This window comes from Neolamprologus brichardi, chromosome 15 (assembly GCF_056152115.1).
Source record: "Neolamprologus brichardi isolate AB-2024 chromosome 15, ASM5615211v1, whole genome shotgun sequence".
Classification (NCBI taxonomy): domain Eukaryota; kingdom Metazoa; phylum Chordata; class Actinopteri; order Cichliformes; family Cichlidae; genus Neolamprologus; species Neolamprologus brichardi.
In genome coordinates this window covers 20214221-20241923 of record NC_142118.1, presented here as the reverse complement: position 1 = coordinate 20241923, position 27703 = coordinate 20214221, and the positions used below count along the sequence as shown (strand labels likewise).

Sequence of the window (27703 nt, the reverse complement as noted above, 5' to 3'; positions counted from 1 at the left end):
CTTTTAAATGTCTCTCTTTGAAGGATTAGTTTTATAATGTATAATTTACATTAGTGTTAGGGTTTGGCACTTACTTGTGAAGGTTAAACTTTGGGGTTAGCGGGTTGTGAATGCCTTGAAGTCAATAAATGCACTTACAACAATATCCACAAACATGTCTGTGTATTTATCCACGGTCCCTGGGCCTAAACACAGAGTCGGGCACAGAGCAGCTGCTCCAAGGTGAAGAAGGCCAGACAGAGATTTCTCTGATTTGCTCAACTTCTTTTAATCAAGTTAGATTTTCTCTAAATTCTATAAACTTCTTTGATTTCGGTTAATACGAGAAAATAAATATGTACTGGTTAATTTTGGTAAATTATTATTATTATTATTTTTTTTACAAATTCCAGGAATACAGTGGATGGAGGCAGAGTGATTCAAACACAGTCATTTTTATTGTGTAGTTAATAAACGTCACACCATTTTCTTAGAAAAATAAAAGACAACTGACCATCTGTGTCATGTGATGTGATGATCGTGCATAAATATTGAAGCTAAGACAATTCAAGCATTCCTTAAGAAGACAAACATTTAACATTTAACATTCAACAAATAAAATTTGTTAAGAGAACAAAAAAAAAAAAAGAAGACATACATTTAATGATTGCATAATCCCGCTTTCTTCCTGTGTTTGACTCTATTAAACAGTAACACGCTGTTACCCAGCTGTGTTTCATCTGGCCCCTTTGGACTTGTGGATCGACCGGTGTGAGGTGCACGAGGTCTAAGCACCCCTGAAGGGACTCTGATAGTTTGCACTGATCCATGGTTTGCTGAACAGAACAAGATTTGACTTGATTTCTTAAACTTTGTGACAGTAAGGATGACCTTTGATGACCTCTTGGAAGAGGCCGGGTCATTTGGCCGCTGTCAGAGGCGAATCTTTGCCCTGCTCTGCCTCTTGTCGTTGCCTTTTGCAGGGGTATACGTCGGCATCGTATTCCAGGGTTTCACCCCTGATCATTGGTGTCGGGACCCTGCAGTGGTGGAGAGGAGGCATGCATGCGGCTGGAACCTGACAGACAGTCGCAGGCTGACGGTGCCTCTGGTCAATAGCTCTGGACTGGTGCAGCACAGCACCTGCGAGCAGTATGAGGTGGACTGGAATGCCACAGAGCTGACCTGTGACACACAGGAACTGGACCTGAGTGGAGTCCCACTTACAGCATGCAAGGTCAGTTCCTATATGACTGTTTTTCACAGTGTTTATGTATAATTTTCATATAGTTTCATGTATAGTTTCATATGCACAGTTTACGTAGATAAATGGGTGATGTTTTATAATTTAACTATAGTTTTATAGTTTAATAATGTCAGTCTTGAGCATTAAATAATGGATTCAGTGCTGTTATAGGTAGTAGAAACAAAAAGAAGACTAAAAATGTTTTTTTAATATTTTTGTTCATCAGTGACATTATGGAAAGGCCAAAAAAACCCAAAACAAAACAAAACAAAACAGCCTTTAACTACTTTTACACAAGATAAAGTGTTCGAGGTACAGTTTTTTGGTTGGTAGATTGTTCCAACATGTTAGAGAAATTCACAGAGCTGTTCTGTGTTCTGCTCTCTCAGTCGCTTTTGATGTAATCAGTCCCACACAGACTCCATGATGTTGATAATACGACTCTGTGGGGGACAGACCATCTGTTGTAGAACCCCTTGTGGCTGAAGATAGTTTACACTATTTTTACTTATGAGCCTGACTGGATGTTAGGACTCGTCGCTTTCCTTCTGCCGATGAATCAGAGACCAGATATCTCCCTGAGCACTGCGTTAAAATAATTTGAATCAGCGCAACAGGCATTTACTATGGTTTTAGATTCTACACATTGTTCTTGCTTGTTCTGTGCTCAGGTCCTACTCTACCCCCAGTGCACTTCTTTTAGTTTTCAGCCACTGGTGACTGAAGAAAAGTCATCCATGAAGAAAACAAAGTGCCAAATACTAAAGTTCCTCTAATGGACACTTGAGGCTGGCTCCAAAATGCCACTATGAGTATGAATGAATACCTCTTGCTTTCTGTTAATCTTCATATCTTTTAATTCATGCTACTCAGTAGCACCTGAGTTGGCAATGTTTAATAGTGGGTAGATAATAAGTTATTAAGAATACAACCAAAGAAAACAATTTTCCTTGTCCATATACACTGGGGCTAAAAAGTATTTAGTCAGCCACCAGTTGTGCAAGTTCTACCACTTAAAAAGATGAGAGAGGCCTGTAATTTTCATCATAGGTGTACCTCAACTATGAGAGACAAAATGATAAAAAAAAAAAAAAAAACAGAAACTTTTTGGTAAAAACTCTACTTGTCATGTTTGGAGGAGAAAAAATGCTGAGTTTCACCCAAATAACACCATACCTACTGTGAAGCATGGGGGTGGAAACATCATGCTTTGGGGCTGTTTTTCTGCAAAGGGACCAGGAAGACTGAAACATGTAAACAAAACAATGAATGGGGCCATGTTTCATGAGATTTTGACTGAAAACATCCCATCAGCAAGGGCATTCCAGATGATGCGTGGCTGGGTCTTTCAGCGTGACAATGATCCCAAACACAGTGCCCAGGTAACGAAAAAGTGGTTTTGTAAGAAGCATTTCAAGGTTCTTGAGTGGCCTAACCAGTCTCCAGACCTTAACCCCATAGAAAATCTTTGGAAGGAGTTGAAAGTCTGTGTTGCCCAGCAACATCCCCAAAACATCACTGCTCTAGAGGAGATCTGGATGGAGGAATGGGACAAAATACCAGCAACAGTGTCTGAAAACCTTGTGAAGACATACAGAAAACATTTGACCTCTTTCATTACCAACAAAGGGTATATTAAAAAGTATTGAGATGAGCTTTTGTTATTGACCAAATTTGTTGTTGACCAAATACTTATTTTCAACCATAATTTGCAAATAAATTCTTTAAAAATCAGACAATGAGATTTTCTGGATTTTGTCTCTCATAGTTGAAGTATACCCATGATGAAAATTACAGACCTTTCTCATCTTTTGAAGTAGGAGAACTTGTACAATTGGTGGCTGACTAAATATTTTTTGCCTCACTGTATTCAGCAAGGATCAACAAGAAAAGGGTAAGAAACTGTGTGTTGTAAGCAAGACAAGGCCTCTAAAAGTGTGAAACCTTACAGTTTACAGAGTTAAACCTTGACAGTTGGAGCCTGTGTTCCCATTGGGGAAGACAAATGACCGAAAAACACAACTGAAAAGCTTTGTGTGAAGTGTTTAAACTGTCCGTATTGGATTAACTGTTTACTTTTTTTGTCTTTCAGGAAAGCTGGGAGTATCAGTATGAAGGCAGGAAATCCTTCGTCACAGAGGTGAGAAGACAGTTTGCGTAAACTTAACAAAGTTACTTTAGATTTAAGAGAATTCCCTAAAATGTCTCTGTATTAATTGACTAAACTGTGCAGGTATGTAAGTGAAATTGGAAGTTTTCATATAGACATGCAAAAATGTCTTTGTTCCTTCTTCAGTTCAATCTGGTGTGTTCAGATGGATGGTTGGTGGACATGTTCCAGTCTACTCTCAATGTGGGCTTCTTGGTTGGCAGTTTCGCTTTTGGATACTTTGCTGACAGGTGAGGCTCCAACAACCATCAAGTTTACTGTGCTGGCCAGGTAACATATATAATTACAACTGTGTTTTATAGAAAAATATAACTATAACACCCCTGAAACACATGAAGGCATGTTTGTGTGGTATGAATAGGCGCACTCCTGCAGGCCTCTTGTGGCTAGACTTGTGGCTCTGATGTGTCCTGGTGTGAATATATTATTTTCAAAATAATATTCATTCAACAAATCCCCACCTGATGTATTTTCCATTTCACTCTGCAGGTTTGGCAGGCAGATCAGTTTCTTGGTGTCCAACATTTTGAATGCAGTAGCAGGGATCGCAGTGGCTATAGCGCCAAACTACATCTCCATCCTTGTGTTCAGGACCATCCTTGGCTTCAGTGTCAAAGGAGGCTGGATGACCTCATATGTGCTGCGTAATCATCTCCATGTTTTCTGAAACTGATGTGCTCTGAGGCATCTTCATAACTAACTGTGTAGAAATGACATGGCCTAACTTTTGATCATACATTTTCAAATTATTTTTAGGTGAATAATGCAAGAATTTGCTTAAATTTGTGGAATTTATGTACTTGTGTTATTTTTGCATGTCATATTGTTTTGTTTCTAACAAAATTGTCTTACTTTTAATACTGTTCCTGTCCCTCTGTCAGTCACAGAGATTGTTGGTGTGAAGTACAGGAGAACAGTGGGTATCTTGTACCAGATGTTCTTCAGCGTGGGTCTCCTCATCCTTCCTTTGCTCGCCTACTTTATCACAGACTGGCGCTGGCTCCAGGTCACCTTCACTTTGCCCTACATGCTCTTCGTGTGTTATTACTGGTAAAAAACCAAACAAACAAAAAGGAAAAAAAAAATCACAATGTTGTTTGACATTGTCATCATGTACACATGACAATGTCAAACAAAAACAGACCACTTTATTGATACAAAAAATTGTCTGTGCCTGCCTTTGCGCTCATAAATGACCAGTGGCATTTATGACAGTGCGTCACCTTCATATATATGTATATATGAATATTCCAGTGTTCAGCATGCTGATTGCCTGATCTCTGAGGCAAGTAAGGGTTAGGGAGTCGGGGGCAAGGCAATGGACTACCAATCACGCCATGTGGACTGCCATGTCCACATGGCGTGATCATCCAGGAAAAAATGCTCTCTTGAAATGAGCTACTAGTCACTTTTTCATCACTCTTATGAAAAATTTTAGATCTGTACTTGTTCAGAAATGTCCAACATTTGTCTATGTCATTTTTTCACATAATAGTGTTATCAATATTGCCCATTGGCCAGAGGGGCCGATGGCGCGAGATGGCAGCCTCGCCTCTGTCAGTCAATGTGAGAGTGAATGAATAGTGGAATTGTAAAGCGATTTTTGAGGGTGGAAACCTGTTTTTGGCTTTCCTAGCACACACATTTGGATACTAATCAATTGGATACTAATCAAGGATTTTGTGCACTACTGCAAGTTGTTTGGATAATTGCACAAATAGGCATATATGCAGGTTACCTAGTAAAGTGGTATGTGAGTTTGGATCAGGAAACAAGACTTACAGTACTTCTAGCATAAGATGGTGTTTCCCTTTTTGATCAAAATAGATTTTTCCACTAAATTTATTATAGTAAAAGGAAAATGGAAAACTGCCCATTATCTTTGGGACTATGGTTTATATATGATGTATCTCATTGCTTTTGTTCTGTGCTGATGCAGGAAGCACTCTGGCCTTTAAATAGTAAAGCAAGAAGTAAGGCTATGGAAGTCAGCAAGGTGGATAGAGATGTACTACTTCTTCCTCTCCTGCTGTGGTTTCAGATTCAAGATTCAAAGTGTTTATTGTCATGTGTGCAAAGAAAAAGCGTCTCTCTGTACAATGAAATTCTTTCTCTGCTGTCCACACGCAGATGCCGGTTAATATGTACAAATAGATAAAATAAAAATATGAATAAATACACGGAGACAAAAAAATTGAAGTATTAAATAGATTTATGTGCAAAAGAGCTATGAGCTTAATATGCTGGTTTACTTACTTGTTCCATAATAATAACCATTTTCACCTTGCATATTTACCATAGTCACTTTCCAGGGAGTTAAAAAGCTCCTCATCACTTAAATAATGTATAAATCTTTTCAGTTAAGATTTTTATCTACAGACTTGCACCTTTAGACACTTCTTTGTTTCTCAGGTTTATCCCAGAGTCTCCGAGGTGGCTCATCTCTCAGAACCGTTCCTCCAAAGCTTTGAAGATCACTGAAGCCATGGCCAGAGAGAACCACAGGACACTGTCCAAGAATACGGAGGTAGGCCGATTAAATAGTTCACTTACAGAACAATTTAAGAGTTTATGGATAGCAATGACTAAAGGAACAATATATTCACCAAATATGTTTATCAGTTTACTGCTGATTTTAGTATTTAATGGAATTTGTTGACAAAGATAAAGAAAATCACCAAAACTATTCTCTAACATTTCATTTCCACTAACAGGAAACATTAAGACCTATCATATTAACACTTTTTAATCCTGCTTTAATCTCACATTTCCATGTTTTTATTTCCCAGTCACTGACTGATGGTGAAGGTGAGTCTACCTCTGCCTCTTTGCTGGACCTAATCAGAACTCCAAAAATGAGAAAACACACCTTCATCCTCATGTTCAACTGGTGAGACTTGCCTGAAATCACCCACGTTTTTTGCCTACATGCAGGTGATGCTGAACCTCTGTGTTTGTTGTGCACAGGTTCACCAGTGCTGTGGTTTATCAAGGCCTCGTCATGCGCTTGGGGATAGCAGGAGGAAACGTCTACATTGACTTTCTCATTTCTGGCTTGGTGGAATTTCCTGCTGCCTTCCTTATCCTCTTCACCATTGAACGTATTGGCCGGCGTCTCCCATTCGCCACTGCGAATATCGTAGCTGGAGCTTCTTGCTTCATTGCTGCTTTCATTCCTGACAGTGAGTTTTATGCATAGACTATACAGAAAACACAGACATGGTCACCACCCTGGTACCCATTGGTTATTGACTTCCTGTGTATCTCAGGCTTGTTCTGGTTAAAGACAGCGGTTGCCTGTATCGGTCGGTTGGGGATCACCATGGCCTTTGAGATGGTGGTGTTTGTTAACACAGAGCTCTACCCCACATTTGTCAGGTGAGGAAACTAATTATAACCTGCTGAAGTTATAACCAGGAAATTGTGTTTATCTCTCCATCATTTTGACTGAATACAGGAACCTGGCAGTGTCTGTTTGTTCTACACTGTGTGATGTTGGAGGCATTGTGTCCTCATTCCTGCTGTACAGACTGGCTGCTATCTGGCTGGAAATGCCACTCATCATCTTTGGTGGGTTTATAATGTTTACCAGTAAGCATGTATATGAAAAAAAAAAGGTTAAATACCAGATGAAAGGTGCAAAACCTCATATTTATGTCTTCTCAGGCTGAATTCTTAAGAATGAACTGTGCTCATTGCCACTAATATATTTTGGAAAAGGATGAATCTACAGACAAAATACGTACAAAAAATATTCTGTATTTTATGTATTTACATAGCTCAACTAATGTGAATGCGGGAGTGAATGTGAGTGCAAATGGTTGTCTGTCCCTGTGTGTTAGCCCTGCGACAGACTGGCGACCTGTCCAGGGTGTACCCCGCCTCTTGGCCTAAGACAGCTGGGATAGGCTCCAGCGCCCCCCGTGACCCTGAAAAAGATAAGCGGAAGCGAATGGATGGATGGATGAACTAATGTTAGAGAAATGTATCTATTTTGACATTTGCTTTAAAGGTGTTTACTCTCACCAAATCACATAGATGTTACTAGAATTAAAGAGTACAGATGCAGCTGAACAAGCAGGTTTAGTCTGGATTTCATCTCTTGAGTTTTCCCATTTTAGATAAAGATTCAGCTGTTTGTTATTTTCTTTTTTTTCTTGAAAGAAAAAAAGAGGAACAAGAACAACAAAGAACGTCCCTCAAATCAAAACAAAACCAAACAAACAAAATCCCTAAAAGCATAATATTACTTTGCCGATGGGTTGCCAGAAAAATACTGATAAAAAATTTTAAAATTAAGATTTGGGGGAAATATGTCAGAGATTTTCCGTATGGGCTGTATAGGATTTCTTCTGTAGAATGTATATGATAAATAAAACACATTTAGATGGATAAAAGCTGCACAATTACCTAATGATATATTCAAACATGCATGTAATGTAATAGTTAAGCTTAAAATGGCAGAAAAGTAGTTTTGTTCGTTGTAATTAATTAATAACATATTATATATTTTATCTATATTTAATATAATAAAATTAAATAGCAACTATTAATATTTTTTTTTATAAAACTAGTAACTGGGTTTTAAAAGGTAACAAATCAAGTTCATAGATTTACCTTTTCAAAAACATCCACAAAATGTTAATAATGTACTCTTAATAACAGATCCTAACAAGGAAAAACAAATGGATCAGATATAATTTCACAAAGTAGTGACACTATTTATAGAATAAAGTAGTAAGTAGTAATATAGTAGTAATATAGCATCACTATGTTTCCATTTGCCATATTTGTCCTTAAAAATGTTTAAAACTTTTTTAAAAAAGTCTACTGCTGCTGTAAAACCCCTTCATCACTTAATGTGGATTTTTACTTATGTAAAACTACAAAGAAATTACAAAAAATATTTTGACACTAACAGTGTTGTTGAATTACATCACTTATAGAATAATGTTCTTGCCTTGCAGGTTTGAGTAATGGTTGTACTGGCTGCTGACTGTGAATGGTTTTTGTCACCCAATTTTAGCCATTATTTTTTCCACAACAACTTCAGGATGTTTCCTGAAGCAGTAAACTAGAATTTAACATCTTATAGGTTATTCAAAGGAAGTAATCTGTTAAATTACAAATTACAAGTTTCAGTTCATTTTATAGTGCCCACTGTCCAGAGTTTGAGCCATCCACACAGTATAATACAATGTTACTAACTGCCTGTGTAACTATTCTTTGGAGTAAATAATTCATGTAATTCATTAAATGTAATATTTTTAGCTAATGTTTAACTAAAATGCTCAGAAAATGCTTTATACTGATACCAGTTCCTTTAATGCTTTTATAGGAGTGTTTTAGAAAGTGATAATTGTTTATTCATTCGATATTTTATTTATTACAAAGATGTTAAAAGCTTTTTATTTAGTTTTTAATCAACAACAATTTGAGTCAGAAATATATATTTTAGTAGCCTAAGTGTGATTATGACCAGAGATTTAAAAAACAGAACAATATCTGAAATTGAAAAGTCTTTAACTTTTTTTGTAGGAAATAATTGAAATAATTTTGCAATTACACTGACATTATCTGCATCTTGTTTTGGTACAGGTGCTGTGGCAATCATAGCTGGAGGTTTGGTGCTGTTACTTCCTGAAACCAAAGGAGTACCTCTCCCTGAAACCATTGATGATATTGAGTTCCCTAATTGGTAAAATGTCCCAGTTTTTTCGGTCATAACACATTCAGAATCCCGTTTACTGAGTACAGCTAAAGTATTAGTCCAGAGGTCCATATGAAGAGCACTGTGTATAACTTGTTATATTAATGAGTAAAGTAATCCTTCTTCTGAGTTCATATTACTTTTTAAAGGCATTACAATTAGCATTTGTTTTTCATCACTGCTTTTTGTAAAACTTAAGTAAAATTCAAAGAAAATCTGTACTAAAGTTTCATTGTAACTGATAAGGAAACTTATCTCAATAGACATTTACTATGCATTATTTGTAGGTGTAGTGTCAAAATGTTTTCTTTCTCTCAGGAAAAAGCGGAGCCAAGAAGAAAATCATCAAATGAAGAATCTTCTGAAGTCTGAAGATCAGATGAAAAAGAGGGAAACGACTACTGAATGATTACATTTTATTTCACCCAAACACAAGGAATTACGTTTTTAATATTTGTATAATTTCCTTGTTTCATTTAAGTATTGTTTTTCCAAATTTCATTCATTGTTCATTGTCCTTATTTTTTTTTAAACCATTAACATGCGCTGTTTATAGTGTAGCCACATCAGACAGCAGTGCTTGTAATATCAGAGCAGAACAGTGTATATATGTTAAGATCCTCAATAACCACATTGCAGTTTAGTTGGTTTTGATGGTTCTATCTATCCAGTCCACAAACTTAGACACTCGAGCGTAGACGCCAGGTTTCATGGCATTGGCACAGCCCAGACCCCAGGATGTGACACCCTGCAAGACAAACCTGTTTTGCGAATAACACACTAGAGGACCACCGCTGTCACCCTACAAGGAGAAAACACACACATATACATATATTTTACTGTTCAATTCACACACTAGCTGCTTTTGATGCCGTTGAGGTTAACTGCTGGCAAAACTAACAGAGAAAAAAAAAGAAGAATTGTTTGGCCAGTGGCTCATTTAAAAAATATAACAAAAGACTAATTAAGGGATTGGAAACAGCACATCTACTGTATTTGTTGTTGACTATATACATTGAAAAAGTGGGATAGTAAGATTTATTTAACACATTTGACTTGAGTCCTTTTACCTTTTAGGCAGGCCAGACAATAAAATAAAATAAAAACATGAAAAAATAATAAATTAGTAAAATTACAGAATTTACTCTAGACCCCAAAACAGGAACTTTCCTCTTATTTACTTGTTCCTGTTAGTAAATTATGTTGGTGTACTATGAATGGCAATGGGGGTGAGCAGTCTTATTAAATTACAGTTAAAAGTTCAGAATTGATACACGCCTTCACATTTTCTATCATTGTCCAGTGGGTTGGATTTGAGTCTTCTTCAGGACTATCTTGGCCCCCGTGCCTTATGTTTGACACCCCAGAACTAAACATCACTTATAACATGAGTGTGCCACAAAACCCATTCATGTTAATATAATTTTAAAATTGGGTCGCTTTTTCCATGGTTAATCAATGCTACAAATAAGTGGAGGTTTAATTCAAACAAGTATCAGAGAAATGTTTAGTCAATATTCCAGTTACTAAAACAACCATCAGGCACTCATTGTCATCACAGTTCTTTATATCTCGATTTAAATCATCTAAATAACCATCTAAATATTTACTGTTAATATGGAAAATTTACATGCATAACAGATAAGAGAAGTTCAAACATCTGTCTAGTGTTGATTAGATACATTTTTCTGTGTGTGATAACAGAGGACTCAAAAAACTTTAACATGTTTGTAAAATCAATTTTTTCCTGGTTTGAATGTTTAATTTGCAATTATTTGATTTTGGTAGCTTTAATTTATCAGTCTGCAATTTTCTAATATTTTAGAATGACTTTTAATTTGGTGTTAGTTTAATAGTTGATTGTTGAAAGAACTTCTAAATCCAAAGTACTCTAACTTTATGAAATCTTTTCTCATGTATGGTGAACTGTTCTACTGTAAACATATTAAATAAAAATTGTACCTGGCAGCTGTCTGTTCCTCCCTCGATATTTCCAGCACACATCTCATGATCTTTGACTCTGCCGTTCAGGTATGCTGGGCGATTGCAGACCCTATTCTCAATCACAGGGAAACCAGCTTCCTTAAGGGTGCCGTCACCTCCCGTACCTGCAGACACAATTCTCAGCGGTTATCCTCCTTGTCATTATGATAAGACATGTTTAAACCATTTACAGTGGCTGTTGTTTGCATAAAAACAAATACTATTATCAACTTCTTGTATGTTGGTTCTATTGCACTGGTCTTTATGTCTCCTTAAAGGTAATTTTTGTCTTAAAAAAGCTACTTTGTTTGAACAAAGTGGAAAACATTCTATAAATGATTAAACAGCTACAATGTTATGTCCAAGGCACCTGTGCATTGTATTTCAAACCGACATACAGTATCAGCACCATTCAAGCCAGAGTTTACTCAACATTTGTACATAATAATGATGTGGGGTATAGTTAAAAGATCAAACTTATTTTTAAAACTAAACATAGAAGAATTGTTTATAAGTTGTCCTGTAAGGTAGGAGTACAAAATTATTTCAATCAGAAGATTAAAGTGCTGGTTGGGCTAAGTAAAAACGCTCTGGTTAAACAGTGACACTTTGTGGTGAAAAGCTTTCATTACATCTTGCAGAGGATTTTACAAAACAAGACCTGATTGTATTTCATATTAACCTGCTCAGTGGTTTTAAGTTTATTATCTATAATGCATCGTGAGTTAGTAAGCAAAAACATGTGATCAAAATTGGTTTAAACAACATAACCAGACACTTTGCATTGTATTTATGTATTTATTTATACAAATTGATCAGGAATTCAGATAATTCTCACAAATAACAACAATAGCACACATAAATGTGACCTACCTTGAGTCTCTCCCCATCCAGTAACATAACACTCTGTTCCACTGGGCACTATGTAGTCCTTTTCTGGCAGACAAGCAGGCTGTACTTTGTCGTTTATTAGCACAGGCCTGAAAACGCACACACAACATATATTCGTACATTGAGAAGCATCAAATTTCAGTCCAATAACATATGGGGGCCACTATGAAGCATGAAGATGGGGTATTCTTTTCTGACACATAGCAATAAGACCAAATGGTGGACGTACGAAGGTAAGAGAGTCCTAGTTATAATATTTACTGTGACATAAAGAGCAAATCAAAAACACATGAACACGTGTTTTTGCTAGATTTTATGACGTTTTTAAAATTTTGTGTACATAGAAATCCACTTTTTCTTTTCATTGCCTCAGCACAATGTTGTGCTGTAAGGGGTACTTTTGAGGAAGACTTTGCTGACAGTGTGTTTGTGTGTAATTATATTTTATTTCATGTATTTGTGCAAAGATTTGTACACATTTCACTGATGTGATGCCTCTTGCGCGGTGAGAGACCATCAAATATTTTCTCTATTTCAGGGACAACAGCTGCCAAGCCACAGAGGATATGGGTGGTGAGACAAGATTTGGCCTCTTCTAAGTCACAACAATATTATATTATATTCACAGCTTTGAAGTCTACACTGGGAAGGCTGGGAAGGCTATCCAACCACCTGAGCTTCCAAATGAATGGGCAATGTGGTCCTACATACAAAATTGCACGAATTCTGTGCAAATCCAAAAAATAAAGCAGCCAGTGATGGGATATCTCCAAAGTATAAAGAGAAGGAGAAGATACAGAAACCCACAGTTCCCATTCCAAACTGGGAATGGGTAGCAGGTCCACTAAGTTGCAAAAGTAAAGAAAACAATACACAAAGAAGAAAAAGCAATATGTATATATATACAGTGGCTTGCAAAAGTATTCGGCCCCCTTGAACTTTTTCACATTTTGTCACATTACAGCCACAAACATGACTCAATTTTATTGGAATTCCACGTGAAAGACCAATACAAAGTGGTGTACACGTGAGAAGTGGAACGAAAATCATACATGATTCCAAACATCTTTTACAAATACATAACTGCAAAGTGGGGTGTGTGTAATTATTCAGCCCCCTTTGGTCTGAGTGCGGTCAGTTGCCAATAGACATTGCCTGATGAGTGCTAATGACTAAATAGAGTGCACTTGTGTGTAATCTGATGTCAGTACAAATACAGCTGCTCTGTGATGGCCTCAGAGGTTGTCTAAGAGAATATTGGGAGCAACAAGACCATGAAGTCCAAAGAACACACTAGACAGGTCAGAGATAAAGTTATTGAGAAATTTAAAGCAGGCTTAGGCTACAAAAAGATTTCCAAAGCCTTGAACATCCCACGGAGCGATCATTCAGAAATGGAAGGAGTATGGCACAACTGTAAACCTACCAAGACAAGGCCATCCACCTAAACTCACTGGCCGAACAAGGAGAGCGCTGATCAGAAATGCGGCCAAGAGGCCCATGGTGACTCTGGACGAGCTGCAGAGATCTACAGCTCAGGTGGGGGAATCTGTCCATAGGACAACTATTAGTCGTGCACTGCACAAAGTTGGCCTTTATGGAAGAGTGGCAAGAAGAAAGCCATTGTTAACAGAAAACCATAAGAAGTCCCGTTTGCAGTTTGCCACAAGCCATGTGGGGGACACAGCAAACATGGAAGAAGGTGCTCTGGTCAGATGAAAATAGGAACTTTTTGGCCAAAATGCAAAACGCCATGTGTGGCGGAAAACTAACACTGCACATCACTCTGAACACACCATCCCCACTGTCAAATATGGTGGTGGCAGCATCATGCTCTGGGGGGGCTTCTCTTCAGCAGGGACAGGGAAGCTGGTCAGAGTTGATGGGAAGATGGATGGAGCCAAATACAGGGCAATCTTGGAAGAAAACCTCTTGGAGTCTACAAAAGACTTGAGACTGGGGCGGAGGTTCACCTTCCAGCAGGACAACCACCCTAAACATAAAGCCAGGGCAACAATGGAATGGTTTAAAACAAAACACATCCATGTGTTAGAATGGCCCAGTCAAAGTCCAGATCTAAATCCAGTCGAGAATCTGTGGCAAGATCTGAAAACTGCTGTTCACAAACGCTGTCCATCTAATCTGACTGAGCTGGAGCTGTTTTGCAAAGAAGAATGGGCATGAATTTCAGTCTGTAGGTGTGCAAAGCTGGTAGAGACATACCCTAAAAGACTGGCAGCTGTAAATGCAGCAAAAGGTGGTTCTACAAAGTATTGACTCAGGGGGCTGAATAATTACGCACACCCCACTTTGCAGTTATTTATTTGTAAAAGATGTTTGGAATCATGTATGATCATCGTTCCACTTCTCACGTGTACACCACTTTGTATTGGTCTTTCATGTGGAATTCCAATCAAATTGATTCATGTTTGTGGCTGTAATGTGGGATGGTAATTGCACAGAATAAGGAAAGACTGAGATATTGCACATGTCACATTATGACATTTAATCATTAAATAATCTTGGACTATTCTGTTTCTACAGTTATGCTTACATGCTTACAGTTATATATGTTGTGTCCAGTGACCAAATTTATGGATGAATTTGACTGATCCAGTTTTCCAATTGCTGTAGTATTTAACACAATTTCTATTTGTAGTTGATCAGGGATAATTAGACCCATACTGACCTCTCGAGTTTGAGCAAAGCAATGTCCGCTCCATTTGGTTCCTTCACTATTTTCTCAAGTCTCCTCTCTTGCTTTGATACCTCATTGGCGAGTTCTGTGTGGACACCCAGGAGTACCTTATAGGATGAAGGGCGGCTTGACCTATATTGTATAACATGTAGAAACATAGGCACTAATTATTTAGGATTTGAGTTATTGCAGAGTTTGAGGTTCAGGTGTTAATGGTGGCTCTCTTCTGACCTCTCAAGGCAGTGAGTAGCAGTCACGACCCACTGAGGATGGATCAGTGTTCCTCCACAAAAATGGGTTCCCGTACTTGTAGAAAAACAGACATTTAGTTCAAAATGTACAGATGAACTGTAACAGCTTGCTTCAAAAAATACAGATATTAAGAGTCAACAATAGTAAAAAGTGAATTGACAAATAAAGTCAAACTGACAAAAATACAATTATCAGACAACTGATATAAATCATCTCTAATTTTCTGCTTCTAAATCTAAGGTTATTGTGTTCATCATGCAAGGTACACCATGTTTGGTTAAACACCACATTTCATCTTGTTACCTTGTCCATCAGTAACACTGAAGAATCTTGGAGTCATTTTTGACACACTCATTAAACAAATACGTAGGACTGCCTTCCTACATTTACACAATATCTCTAAAATTAGAAATATCTTGTCTCAGAATGATGGTAAAAAAACTAGTTCATGTATATATTACTTTTAGTCTGAATTTTAATAATTCATTTTTATTATTAGTCAGACCTAATACCTCGGTAAAAAGCAAAAACAAAAACAACTAAACAAAAAACAAGCGAACAAAAAAACCTTCTGTATATTTTTCTATTAAAATAATTAATTTAATATTTTTAAATTTTAATAATTTAAAAATGTAACTCTTTGATGTTATATCCTTACATGGTCCGGAGGCTGATTTGCCAGGGCCATGAGTGAGGCTTCGATACACAGCCGCCGACAATACGACCAAAACAGCGTTTTGGTTTGACAACTGGTGTTCCACATTCCAGTCCAGCTGCAAGGTAATGATTTATTGTCATGAATTCTCACAAGACCAGTGAAGCAAAAAAAGACAAAGCTAGCTTCAAGTTTTGAGAAAGTAATTAATAGACAGAAGTCCCTTGTCAGCCACAGGAAAATTGAACGGACAAAAAGAAATTCTGTTGAAACTGAAAGAGTTGACAAGAGTTATTACCAGTGATGGGAATAACGGCGTTACTAACAGCGTTACTTTTTTCAGTAACGAGTAAACGAACTAATTACTATTTCTATTGTTACAACACTGTTACCGTTACTAACAACAAAATGCAGTGCGGTCGCATTACTATTTTTCAACAAACAGACGGTTGAAGCTGTGTTCAGCTTACCGCACCTTATATCAGTTGCACGGAAGTAGCTGTCTACATAAGTAATCTGGGCGCTACAGCTTTAAGCAGCTCCGCGCGCTCCTGCGGACGGCAATCACTTTCTGCTCGACGATCACTTTTTGGTACACCTGGAGCTAAGCAGGTGTTTCACTGAGGAAGAATAAAGTAGCTGTGGTAAGCCAATCAAATGACCACTTCAAGATGACAAAGCAACAAGGTGATATATACCTGTTTTTAATTATGTTGATAGGCCACGTAAAACCAGAGTCATGATAAACAATATACGCAGCGTTTTTCCTGAATAGTTTCTTCACGTTTACTGTCTAAGGACAGAGCTAGCAAGCACTCTGTGCTTATGACCAAAACAAAAAAACAAAAAAACAAAAAAACCTGCTCTTTTGTGTTGATTGGTCGACATGGTGCATTTTTCAATCAAAAACGGATATGGCAACATGACATTTGGTTGTTTAGGAAGAGGGGGACAAGAGAGAGAGAGAGAACGAGTTTTGAGATGTGAGAGATTTGTGACATTTAGCATATTTGGAGTGTGTAGTGTTGTGGATAGATTTGTGTTGTGTGTCAGAACAATGAGGTGACTGCTGTCTGCAGGTATCAGGCTGTGATGTTCTCCTTTATAGTGGACAGAATTTATTTTTTAGGAGTGGCACAAATAATTTGTGTGGCATCTTATTGAATGCAGAACGCCTGATTGTTATGTAAATAGTTTGAAATGGTTATAAAAAGAGGGTAAAAGCTAAATGGCTGCAAATAACTGTTTTTACTGTTTGTAAAAACTTGTGCATAGGATTTTAAAATTGACAATTAATCTTTATATTTAAAGTTATGAAATATGATTCATTAAACATGTTTGTGGTTGTTACAGTAAATAATAATAATAATAATAATAATAATAATAATAATAATAATAACAACTTTAAAAACTTTTAAAATGAAAACATAACTGAGACACGTGAGGTTGTGCTGAAAAGAATGGGACCAAACAAGGCAAAGTAAATAGTTTTTAAAGGTGAAATGTAGAGGTAAAATCAAAAGTGGTTAAAATGGCCAATTATACCCTGGACCCCAGAGGGTTAAACATTTTTTTTTAAGTTACACAATAGTTACTTTTCAAGTAATTAATTACTTTTAGAATTTTGTAACTCAGTTACTAACTCAGTTACTTTTTTTGAAGAAGTAACTAGTAACTATAATGAATTACTTTTTCAAAGTAACTTTATGTTTTAAGATGGCGGCGCGAGCAGTCGCAGTGGCCCGGCGCTCTACTCAACTTAGCGGTTTTCTTTTTATTTTGTGTATTTTTGTTTCACTTTTACTCCGATATGCATGACTGGGACTCAATTCCCCCTGAGATCTGGAGGGTCACCGACTCTAATTTCACCATACCACCGCTGAAGTGGCGTAGGCGACGGAGGCACAGGAAACAGAAGAGAGGGAAGAGAGCTGGACTGAAGGCTAGGCTACGTGCTAACCCACACAGGCCGGCTATTCCGAGTCTCTTCCTCACCAACTCATGGTCACTAAATAACAAGATGGATGAGCTACGACTGTGGATCACCTCAGGCTGTCTGATTACTGTGTTATGATCATCACAGAGACTTGGCTGGACTCTTTTACCCCAGACACTGCGATTGAGCTAGCGGGCCACGCTACGTTCAGAGTGTACAGGAACAAAGAGTCCGGTAAGAAACGCAGAGGAGGTCTGCTAGTGTTTGTAAACAATAACTGGTGCACCAACAACACAGTTAAAGTCGTCCACTGCTGCCCGGACATAGAATACATGATGGTTCAGTGTAGACCCTTCTAATTGCCGAGAGAGCTCACAGCAAACGCAATAATAGCAGTTTATGTTTGGAATCATCTATGATTTTCGTTCCACTTCTCACGTGTACACCACTTTGTGTTGGTCTTTCACGTGGACTTCCAATAAAATTGATTCATGTTTGTGGCTGTAATGTGACAAAATGTGGAAAAGTTCAAGGGGGACGAATACTTTTGCAAGCCACTGTATGTGCGTGTATGTTTGCAGGTGCATGTATAACTTGTACATATCTTTCTTATGTAAATGTAAATTTGTCTGTTATTGTGTAAATACTAACGCTATTGTGTACTCCACACACATGGAGAGATGCCAAACTGCCTTTCATTGTTCTTGTAACAGTGACAATAAAAAGCTATTCTATTCTATTCTATTCTATTCTAACTTGCCCAACACTGGTTATCACTGCAGTCTGTAGTTGTGACTGAGCTACTGTAGAGTCACAGTGATGGAGTATTATTGCAAATACAAATAAAATATACTGAATACTGAATATACAAACCACAGTCGGAGATCTGGCAGTAGTCCCATTTTTTGTTTCTGTCTGTAGTGTAGCACCATGGTCCATTCACATCACCGTCTGGGTTTCTGCAGCTCTGAGAGTGGACAGAGGGGGAGAGTTAGATGGCTAGAGAAAAAACAAAGAGTTCTGCCCTTTCCCCAAAGTGTTTATATAGCAACACCCACACACTTACATTGCCTTCCAGACCTTTGTTGGCATGAGTCTCTGGAGTGAAGCTGCTGTGTTCGTGAGGAGTCTGAGCGCGCCACGCCTGGCAGGTCACACCCAGCACAGTAACAGAAGTTGGACCTCGGTATGTTTCTCCATTTCCAATCTTGCAGTCTAAAACAGCAGCAGAGAACCAGGAAAAGTGAAAGAACTGACAAAAAAACTGACAAGCAAGCAAAATGTTGGCAAATCCACATTTTTAAAAAAGTTGATTTACCTCTTTCTGCTGGTGTCTGGGTGTTAGTGGAGGGCTCCTGTGGTTGAGGACGAGTGGTTCCTGAAGGTTTTGAAGGGCATTTCTCCAAGTTGCAGTACTCCCAGCGAACTGTGGGGTCTGTAGTGTAACACCAAGGAGCTTGATCTCCATCAGGGTTCCTGCACCAATTTCTACTGAGGTCTCTGTTGAAAGGTAGATCTGGAACATTAGGATATCGACCCACAAAACAAGGTACTTTTTTCTCCTGGAGTCAAACCTCAGGAGGACTATAAATCTCTGCTGGCTCATTTATCATATAACAAATCAACTGGCACATCATCCTTAGAACAAATATTAGCCTTTGTAGCCTTTCTAGCTGCTACTTTTTTTTACGAGTATTTGTCATATTTTGACCTACAACACCGTAGGTGTCCAGGACAGTTTTGTCTATGGTTCTTAAGTAAGTTGAAGAAAAAAGGTTGAAAAGAAAAGTTATAAAATTAAAGATAAACAGAACAAAATGATTTGCAAAAATGAATCCCAATCCAGATAAGTTCAATATTTTATTTATAATAGGACATAGAAAACACACTGAATATTTAAACTGAGACATTTTTCTATTTCGTGAAACATATCAACAACTCACTTCAAATGTATCAGGAGCAACATGGAAAAGCAAGTGGTAGAAATTGTGGCACAACTTAAGAATAATATTCCTTGAGTAAAATTGTGAAGACTTTCAATATTTCATCATCTATAGTAGATAACATCATCAAAATATTTAGAGAATCTGGAGAATCCATGTTTATAAAAGGCAAGGCCAGATAAGGGACCTCCCGGTTTGTTATCAGCACTCAGTTCAAAGGCCTGCATTTCTGATGGTGTCAGGGTAAATTAGTGCCTATGGAATTGGCACCTTGCACATCTGGAAATGAGAGATTTCACCAACATTTTGTGCATCAAGAAATGAAAATTTTGCCAAAGAAAACCCAGGGCTATTGAGTAGCTAGAATCCTTATCATTCCTCTCCCAAAAGTCCAAGTAAAGTACAATAATTAATCTCTAGACAAATTGTGGATTGTTTTGTCATTATGCAGTAGGTTTCTCAAAAATGTCAGGACGCTCTTCTGCCTGTATAAAATTCTGCTGTGTATAAAATGTAATTGATCCTTACGCATTTGGGAAGGCCTCTGGAGTTTTCTCATGTCTGTGAGGAGTCATGGAGCTCCATCTCTGACATTTTTTCCCACTGATGGTCTCTGATGTTATGCCCCGATAATTGGAACCATTCCCTTCATAGCAATTTTCTGCATCTGGGGGGATCACTGGATCATCTGCAGCAAAAGGTAAAGAAAGGAAGAACATTCCTGGCTACATTTTGAGAAGATGAAGCTGACTTTAAAAGAAGGAATAAGTTGACTAATATTATACCTGCTGCAGCTTCATTCCCACACCGTGTCACATTGCAGTACTCCCAGCGAGTGTCAGGGTCAGTTGTGTAGCACCAGGGCCTCCTTTCATTGTCAGGGTTGCGACAGTAGTTATTGTCTAGACCTCTGACAAAGATAAACACAGAAAAACACAAAAATGCGCGATCATCTTTCAGATTTCATGTGATACTTTTACCAGGGTCCTTAAACCAAAAACAGGTTATTGAGTAAGAGTCAACAATAGACATTCTTCTTTTTTTTTCTTTTTGGTACAAGCACAGTGGTCATACTCCACAGTTCAAACCATCTCAGTTTGTCAATGGTGGATTGTTTACACTGACAAAAGAAATAATACAAAAATTAATTTTAAAGTTCAAGTTTTTAACTTTGTTTTCAGAAATTTGGAGACAGTGCTGAGTATTTGATATACAGGATGACTGTTCCTCTCTCAGCAGCATGCTTTCTGTAGCAACATCACATTCACAGTGCTCTTTCACAGCATGAAGCCATACTGCTGCAGACTGATCCTCGACTCTCTTCTTCTTAACCTAGCCCTTTCCCATAGCTTCATGAAATGGCTGATCAACCTTGCGCCGCTACAGCTGCTACAGCTCTGCCCATAGTCCTTGTTCTTAAAAATTAGTACCAGTAAACCTCTTCTCCATTCCTCAGGCATCCTTTTACTCTCGATCATTTGAGTTAAACAATCTGGTTAAAAACTAATCTGCCTTCTCTCCCTAGGCCTCTCCATACCTCAATAGATATCTGGACTAAATGCCTTTCCACTCTTTATCCTCTTTCATACCATCATTTCTTTGTTTCTATTTCTCTGCACTTCCTTATTCACTTACTGCCCTCTTCTCTCTCATTTTCTACCTTTATCATGTGGATCATGAAGTTCTACAATAGATCTAAAAGCTATTAATGAAAAAGTTGAACTGTGCCACTAATATTTTGTTCACCATATTAAATCAGGCTGACACTGGTTTCAGGTTCAGCTCTTACTTGCAAGGATAGTTTTGTGGAGTTCGGTTGTGTATTTGTGGCGTCTGAGCCGACCAGCTCTGGCACGTTTTGCCAGTCTCCGTAACAGCAATTGTTCCTCGGTATGCTAAACCTTCATTGGTGACACAGTCCACCTCTGGGATGATGGTGGGAGGTTCAGTAGCTGAGAAAAGAAGACAAGATGGATTGTATAGAGAAGTCATAAAAAAAGATGTCAAACATCTGCACTCTCTTTATTATCTGTAAAAAGCATGTTTTAAACTCGATTCTGAAAGATGCTATAAAAAAGGTTTATTGTTTTTACATATTTCAATTCTTTTTCTGTTATATTTCCATTGACTTGTACTTTTAAAGCTGGTGGGTTCTTGCAGTGGGTGATGTTGCTTTGAACAGAAATATTCATTCAACATGGATTTCTGAATGCTTTGTTTACATTGTTGTCTAGAAACTGCAGGTGCATTTGAGGCTTGCATCAAAGAAGGAAACCACTATTAAATGGTGGAAATTTCAGTTGTATTTAAATTGATTTTCTGAGGGGATAGGTTAATTGGATAATCCAAATTGTCACTAGGTGTGAATGTGTGAATGAAAGTGAGTGCGAATGGTTGTCTGTCCCTGTGTGTTGGCCCTGCGACAGACTGGCGACCTGTCCAGGGTGTACCCCGCCTCGCGCCCTATGACAGCTGGGATAGGCTCCAGCGCCCCCCCGCGACCCTGAAAAGGATAAGCGGAAGCGAATGGATGTATATAGAGCCAGTTTTGATTGGTTCTGTACAGGAAATGGGGTTAAACAGGGTTTGCATTGACATTTACGGGGTGGCTGTAGCTCAGGTGGTAGAGCAGGTCATCTACTGATCGGAAGGTTGGTGGTTCGATCCCTGGCTTCCCCAGTCTGCATGCCAAATATCCTTGGGCAAGATACTAACCCCAAATTGCTCTCCGATGCATCCATCGGAGTATGAATGTGTGTGTGAATGTTACCTTAGAAAGCACTTAGAAAAATGTGCTGGTGTGAATGGGTGAATGTAAAAGTTGTGTACAGCGCTTTGAGTGCTCAGAAAGAGTAGAAAAGCGCTATATAAGAACCAGTCCATTTGTGAAATGTCAATGCAATAGAGATCTGTGGGGTCTGGCAACAAACATCAGTGGTGCACCAAATTTTCCAATATTGTGAAATTCTTATCCTCATTAAACGTGAGGACTTACTACAGCGCGGTATGGAGCAGAAGTCCCATCGTTTGGATGAGCTAGTGGTGAAGCACCATGGTCGGGGATCTCCATCTGGGTTTCTGCAGTAGTTCTCCTCCAGATACTTTTGTGGAAGACTCAACAAAGCATAAGCAGAAGTATTTAAGCTTTAGCGTAGCTTCTGGAAAATGTTTTCAATGTCCACAACAAGCTCACTGAAGTGTTGCTCATGTTGTCTTACGTGCTAGGATTGTAGCCATGGTTGTGAGGTTTCTGGGAGTCCCAGTGTTGGCAGGTGAAGCCATTTTCAGTGGTGGAGATTTTTCCTCTGTAATTCTCACCATTGCAGACCATACATTCCTCTGTGAAGGAAAAACACTGATTTATCTGAAATATCATAGCATGATAATTACCATTCTTCCATATTGCATATCAGTATTTCAGAACATTGTGTAGTGCCTAGATTGCACATATTAGCTACAAATGGCGATTGTTGAAAGAGAAATGGCTGCTAGAGGACAATTAGACATGTATGTTGGCGAAATAAAACAAAACAAAACAAACACAGAGATTTATGAATCTTACCAGAGCAGTTGGGTATGTTGCAGTGCTCCCAGCGGGTGTTAGCTTCAGTAGTGTAACACCACGGTCCATTGCTGTCCCCATCAGGGTTTCTGCAGAAATTGGAGTCCAGATCTGCTAGTGGGTTGCTCTGCGGCGTGAAACTGCAGCAGAAACATTAAGGACAAATTTCACAAAGCTATAGACGGATATGAAATGATGATGTAAAATCAAATGCAAACACATACTTTGGCCTGTGTGGGTAGCTTGAGTCCCATCTTTGACAGATCTTTCCTGAGTTTGTTCTGGACTTTGTTCCTCTGTAATCTCTTCCTATTCCATTTACACACTCCAGAAGATATGCTAGAAAAGAAAAGAAAAGACTAGAAATAGATTTATTGATGTTTATCACGCATTATCTATAGTAAAAAAATGTATCTGATCTGAGTTCTGTGATGTTTTATGAAACTAAATTAAATTGCAGCAGTGTTTAACTTTCAGTCCTCTACTGTGTTTATAATATTAACTACAATGTCACCAAAAAGCATTGGAAACAAAAAACATGTAAACTAGAAAAGACTTGTCACTGTAGCTGACAGAAAGGACAACATGAAAACAGAAGCTTTAGTGTTAGTCATAGAGAAAAATTAGGATCATTACCATTTTTTTCATATAAAGCTGTGCTGCTTCTGCGAAAGACACTGACTGTTTTAGAGTTTGCTGCTGTTGTCAAACACTCTTGGTCCTTTTCAACATAGATAAAAGACCTGTGTGGAAAAAAATGAGGTGTTGTTTGGTTTCTTGCAAGTTGCTATACAAATCTAAGTTAAGTACACATTAGGAGTTGAGGTGGCCACTGGAACATACATGGACAAGGATTGATAACATGGTATTAATAGAAACCTATTATGACATCTAACCCACTAAGAGGGATTATGCAGCTCGTGTGGGAACTATGGATGAGGAGAAAGCCAATACTGACACTAACCAAGAAGCACCAAGTTGCTCAGTTTAATAACATCAAGAGAAGCTGTTATCAAATCTTGAGATCCAGAGTCTACAGTACAATGGGAACAGCAGTGAGCAGTGTGAAAATATTGAGCCAACCCTCGTAGAAGAGAGCAGTGAATCCAAACTAAATGGTGCCCAGCCACCTGCAACGGCAGATGCATCTACTGAATTGAGAAAATATGTAGCCAAGGTAGCCACCCAAGCAAAAGCACGAGTCTCCTGGTTAACAGTCCCATCAGAGGAGATGCTTGCAGATGTGATGTTATGACATTGCTTTATACCCCATCCCCACCATCAGCATCACTGATTATGGGGATGATGAGCTCATATCCACTGCCACAGTAATCTTAGAAGCACCTGCATATAAGATCAAGGATGCAAGTAGAGGAAGTCTACAAGGAAGTCCAGACAAATGTTAGCCAGTAAAGTGAGGTTAAGAAGACTGTCATGAGAGACAAGCCTTGAATGAATAAGAGGGACAGCAAGATGTCCATAACTAAGGCTCTAGAAACTGTCAAACAAAGGCTTGTGGCTTTGGCAACTAGAGATCTATTAGAGAAGCAGCTGCCAAGTGAATAAATGGCCAGACCCACCCAGAGTTGAAACTGAACAATACTGAAAGAACATCTGTGAGAAAGAGGTGCCACACCACACCAATGCCAAGTGGCTGGTGGACCTACAGTAACACCAGACCACAGCAACCTTCCATAGAAACACGGAAGCTCCTCTCAAGCATCATAGCAACTAAACTGAGTAGAAACATGAGTCAATACACAAGAATAGCTCAGAAAGGCATTGAAAATAGCAACTGACAGCAGAAGCATCAGCTCCTGGTCTATAGAGCTGCGCTACAGGACTTTACAACTAAGCAGACCACCCTGAACTGGATTGACAACCTACAAACTCAATTCTTCACACAACCATATTAGAGTGCGTGCACTGTACAAGGCATAATGGTAGGAATAAGATCCCAGTCAAAAACACATAAGGCTTACTGGTCATCAGATCCACAGGGTGAAAAATACACTGGCCACACAAGGCAATAGATGCAGCTGATGTCAAGAAACAAAAACTCCTCACAGTGCATGGGGGTGTCCACCTTGCATTGTGAGGCACCTTCAGGTTCTACAAGCAGTGGAAAGAGTGTAACGATCAATGAGTGTCAGAGCCACAACCTGAATCATGGAGCATCCACAAATACAGCTGAAGATAGATGATGATGAGGAACAGTTGTGATAGATGTGGCAATCCCAGTGCAGAGCAACATCAGGAAGAAGAAGCACAAGAAAACTGAAAACCACCAGGAGCTAAAGGAACAACTGGAGCAGATGTGGAGGGTAAAATGCAGCCCTATGGATAATGGCAGGAGTAGGAGCTAAAACTGGAAAAAAAAATGTATTTGCATATACATACCATTCTGTATATATGCAGCATTTTGATCCACAGAACGAAATGAGATGTGAACTTACTTGCATGTGAAAGATGTTTCAGTGTTACATTTGGTGGCACACTCAGCCACAGTGTTAACTGAATACACTCGTTTATTCAGTGAGAGAATCCATGCACCTTCAGTTTTGGAGTAGCCTTCCACGTCATTGCCACCAACTGCAATCAATCACATCCAAAAAAAACCCAAAAAATCAGTTACACCATTTATCAATGTTTTCTTTGTTGTGTGGCTCAAAGATGAGTAAAACCTGACTTCACATTTCATTTTTTTAAATATAAAACAAAAGAATCTATCTATTCTATTATATTCTATTTGTATCTCGATGATCTTTCTGTTGTGTAAAATAAATGTAAGACTGCATGTATGGTGGGTAACCTTATTAATCATTTAATGTATACTGATGATTTGGCTCATTTTGTTTCCCTACAGTGCTGGTTTGAAGCAGGGACTTAGAGTCTGTGCTAGTTTTAGTCCCCAGTATAATATTGCTTTCAACCCTAAAAAGAGTGAGTTATTGTGATTGCTACAACACTGTCTGTGATGATAATGTGAAACAACAGTGTTTTAAGTTTCACATGTAAGCTAATAATAACAACAACTATTATTATTATTATTATTAATAAGATAACACAAAATAATATATTTTAAAAACCTTTTTGTGTATTCAGTTATTATTCAGTCAGGTCTTTGGGATTTAAGCTTTTTCACTGTCATAGGCTGTAGGCAGTGGACTCTGGAGTCATAGAAGTGTTAGCTAGACTTACGTGTATAAAGGAGTAAAAGGAAAAATGGAAGTTGTGTGGTTGGAATGAATTTTATATAATCATTCTGTTGGACACATAAATTAAATCTTTGTCTATTAACTCATTAAACTAACATAAAAATGAATGCAGTACATTTAGGAACACATTTTAGGAAATCTGCTAAATTTGGGAAATTAGCAATAACACAAGAAAACATAAGGGTGTTAGGGAACAAAACCAGCATCTCGAAAGCTCAACATATCTTATTTGTTAGATCAATATAAAACCCAAAGTGCAAGTCACCTTTAGACTCCCACATCAAGAGTGCTATTGAACTTATCGTCTGTTGCTATTAGATACATTTCATTACAAATCTAGCAGTTTTCATAACAGCAAAATACAAATGCTGTCAGACTTAATTTTAGATGTTTTTTTTTTTCTTTTCCACCTTGCGCAGCAGCTGAATAATATTATTACTAAACAGTGATCTAACATGACTAACTGTCCTTTTTGTTATGTACCCAAATGTTACATTTTAAAAGAGAGTATATATTCATTGTCAATAAGCAGGTTTTGTCCAGTCAGTCAAGGTTGCTGATTAGAGGGTTTATTGGGAAATCGTGTAGCCAAACAATCCATTTTACGTCATCTGACTACAAGGAACCAGTGTACAGGCTACAAAATCATTACAAAGTCATCCTACACACTAATTACACAACTTTTTGAGTCTTTATAAATGAAATAACACAGAATTACCTGCAATTACTTTAATGTAAACTTACATTTATCAAATTCAATTAATTATTCAAGTCTTGAACAACAGTATAGCTTTGAATGTGCTGATGTGGTCTGTCACGACCTGTTTAGACCAACGACTGTTAGAAAAAATGAGGCTCTGTGCTTATTATTTGGCTGAGTTATTTCTAGCATATGAAATGTAAAAGAGAGCAAAAAATATTCACTACTGTTATTGTTGCATTCTAAGAATTTAGCACTTGAAAGTTTTCCATTATTTAAACTAAATGTAAACCAAAATGTAAATGTAAGAAAAAAAACCCTTCATTGCACTGCCTGATCTTATTCCAAAAACCCACATTTAAACAAATTCTGTATTAATTTGGATTAGACCTGTTTTAACTAATGAGGATATATTTTTCTACTTTGGCTGAGTTATTTTTATTCTTTATCATCTGAAAGAGGAAACAGTGTTAGTCAGTCATTGTCCTGTGCTGTAAGGGTTTAGACCTCAAACCCTTGTTTATCTTTTAAATGTAAGAAAACAGAGCTAAACAAATAACCAGAAAAATCATCTTTACATGCCCTATAGTAGTTGTACTACTTACCAGTGGAGATCAAGGCTCCCAGGAGGAAAGCTGCTGTGTACAGGCCCATGGTGAGACCCAAAAACTAGCAGTTCATCATCGACTAACTCAAAGAGACACCTCGTGGTATATTATTGGGCCTCTTTTAGCATGTCGGGGGGACAAATAGGGCAATT

The 27703-nt window shown here is 38.0% G+C and overlaps 2 protein-coding genes across 3 annotated transcripts; one reads left to right on the top strand and one right to left on the bottom strand.

The window, feature by feature from the left end:
* The first annotated feature begins 748 nt into the window (after positions 1-748).
* Positions 749-9756, top strand: slc22a2 (solute carrier family 22 member 2). Of its 2 annotated transcripts, XM_006793556.3 has the most exons (12): positions 749-1216; positions 3318-3365; positions 3522-3625; positions 3885-4039; positions 4277-4445; positions 5808-5922; positions 6185-6285; positions 6363-6577; positions 6665-6773; positions 6853-6965; positions 8994-9093; positions 9424-9756. In XM_006793556.3, the coding sequence occupies exons 1-12, from the start codon at positions 866-868 to the stop codon at positions 9512-9514; spliced, it is 1671 nt and encodes a 556-aa protein (XP_006793619.1). In that variant the 5' UTR covers positions 749-865; the 3' UTR covers positions 9515-9756. The 2 variants fall into 2 exon arrangements, 1 of the variants encoding a protein (XP_006793619.1); XR_437010.3 differs by lacking the exon at positions 6853-6965 and having other exon boundaries at positions 9424-9512.
* Positions 9505-27703, bottom strand: plg (plasminogen). Its single transcript, XM_006793555.3, has 19 exons — positions 27549-27703; positions 25482-25617; positions 23662-23768; positions 23250-23364; positions 23026-23165; positions 22682-22802; positions 22459-22577; positions 21253-21415; positions 20249-20373; positions 19992-20151; positions 18839-19020; positions 18587-18735; positions 18394-18487; positions 15588-15702; positions 14909-14983; positions 14669-14809; positions 11962-12068; positions 11068-11213; positions 9505-9907 (listed from the first exon to the last, which is right to left on the bottom strand). Exons 1-19 carry the CDS (start codon positions 27595-27597, stop codon positions 9746-9748), a joined length of 2406 nt encoding a protein of 801 aa, XP_006793618.2. The 5' UTR covers positions 27598-27703; the 3' UTR covers positions 9505-9745.

Coding starts and splice junctions, on each gene's coding strand:
- plg (XM_006793555.3), bottom strand. CDS start 27,597: ATGGGCCTGTACACAGCAGCTTTCCTCCTGGGAGCCTTGATCTCCACT. Junction 25,618..27,548: donor GGGAGCCTTGATCTCCACTG/GTAAGTAGTACA, acceptor GATTGATTGCAG/TTGGTGGCAATGACGTGGAA. Junction 18,736..18,838: donor CCAGACACCAGCAGAAAGAG/GTAAATCAACTT, acceptor CTGCTGTTTTAG/ACTGCAAGATTGGAAATGGA.
- slc22a2 (XM_006793556.3), top strand. CDS start 866: ATGACCTTTGATGACCTCTTGGAAGAGGCCGGGTCATTTGGCCGCTGT. Junction 3,366..3,521: donor GGAAATCCTTCGTCACAGAG/GTGAGAAGACAG, acceptor TTCCTTCTTCAG/TTCAATCTGGTGTGTTCAGA. Junction 9,094..9,423: donor GATATTGAGTTCCCTAATTG/GTAAAATGTCCC, acceptor TCTTTCTCTCAG/GAAAAAGCGGAGCCAAGAAG.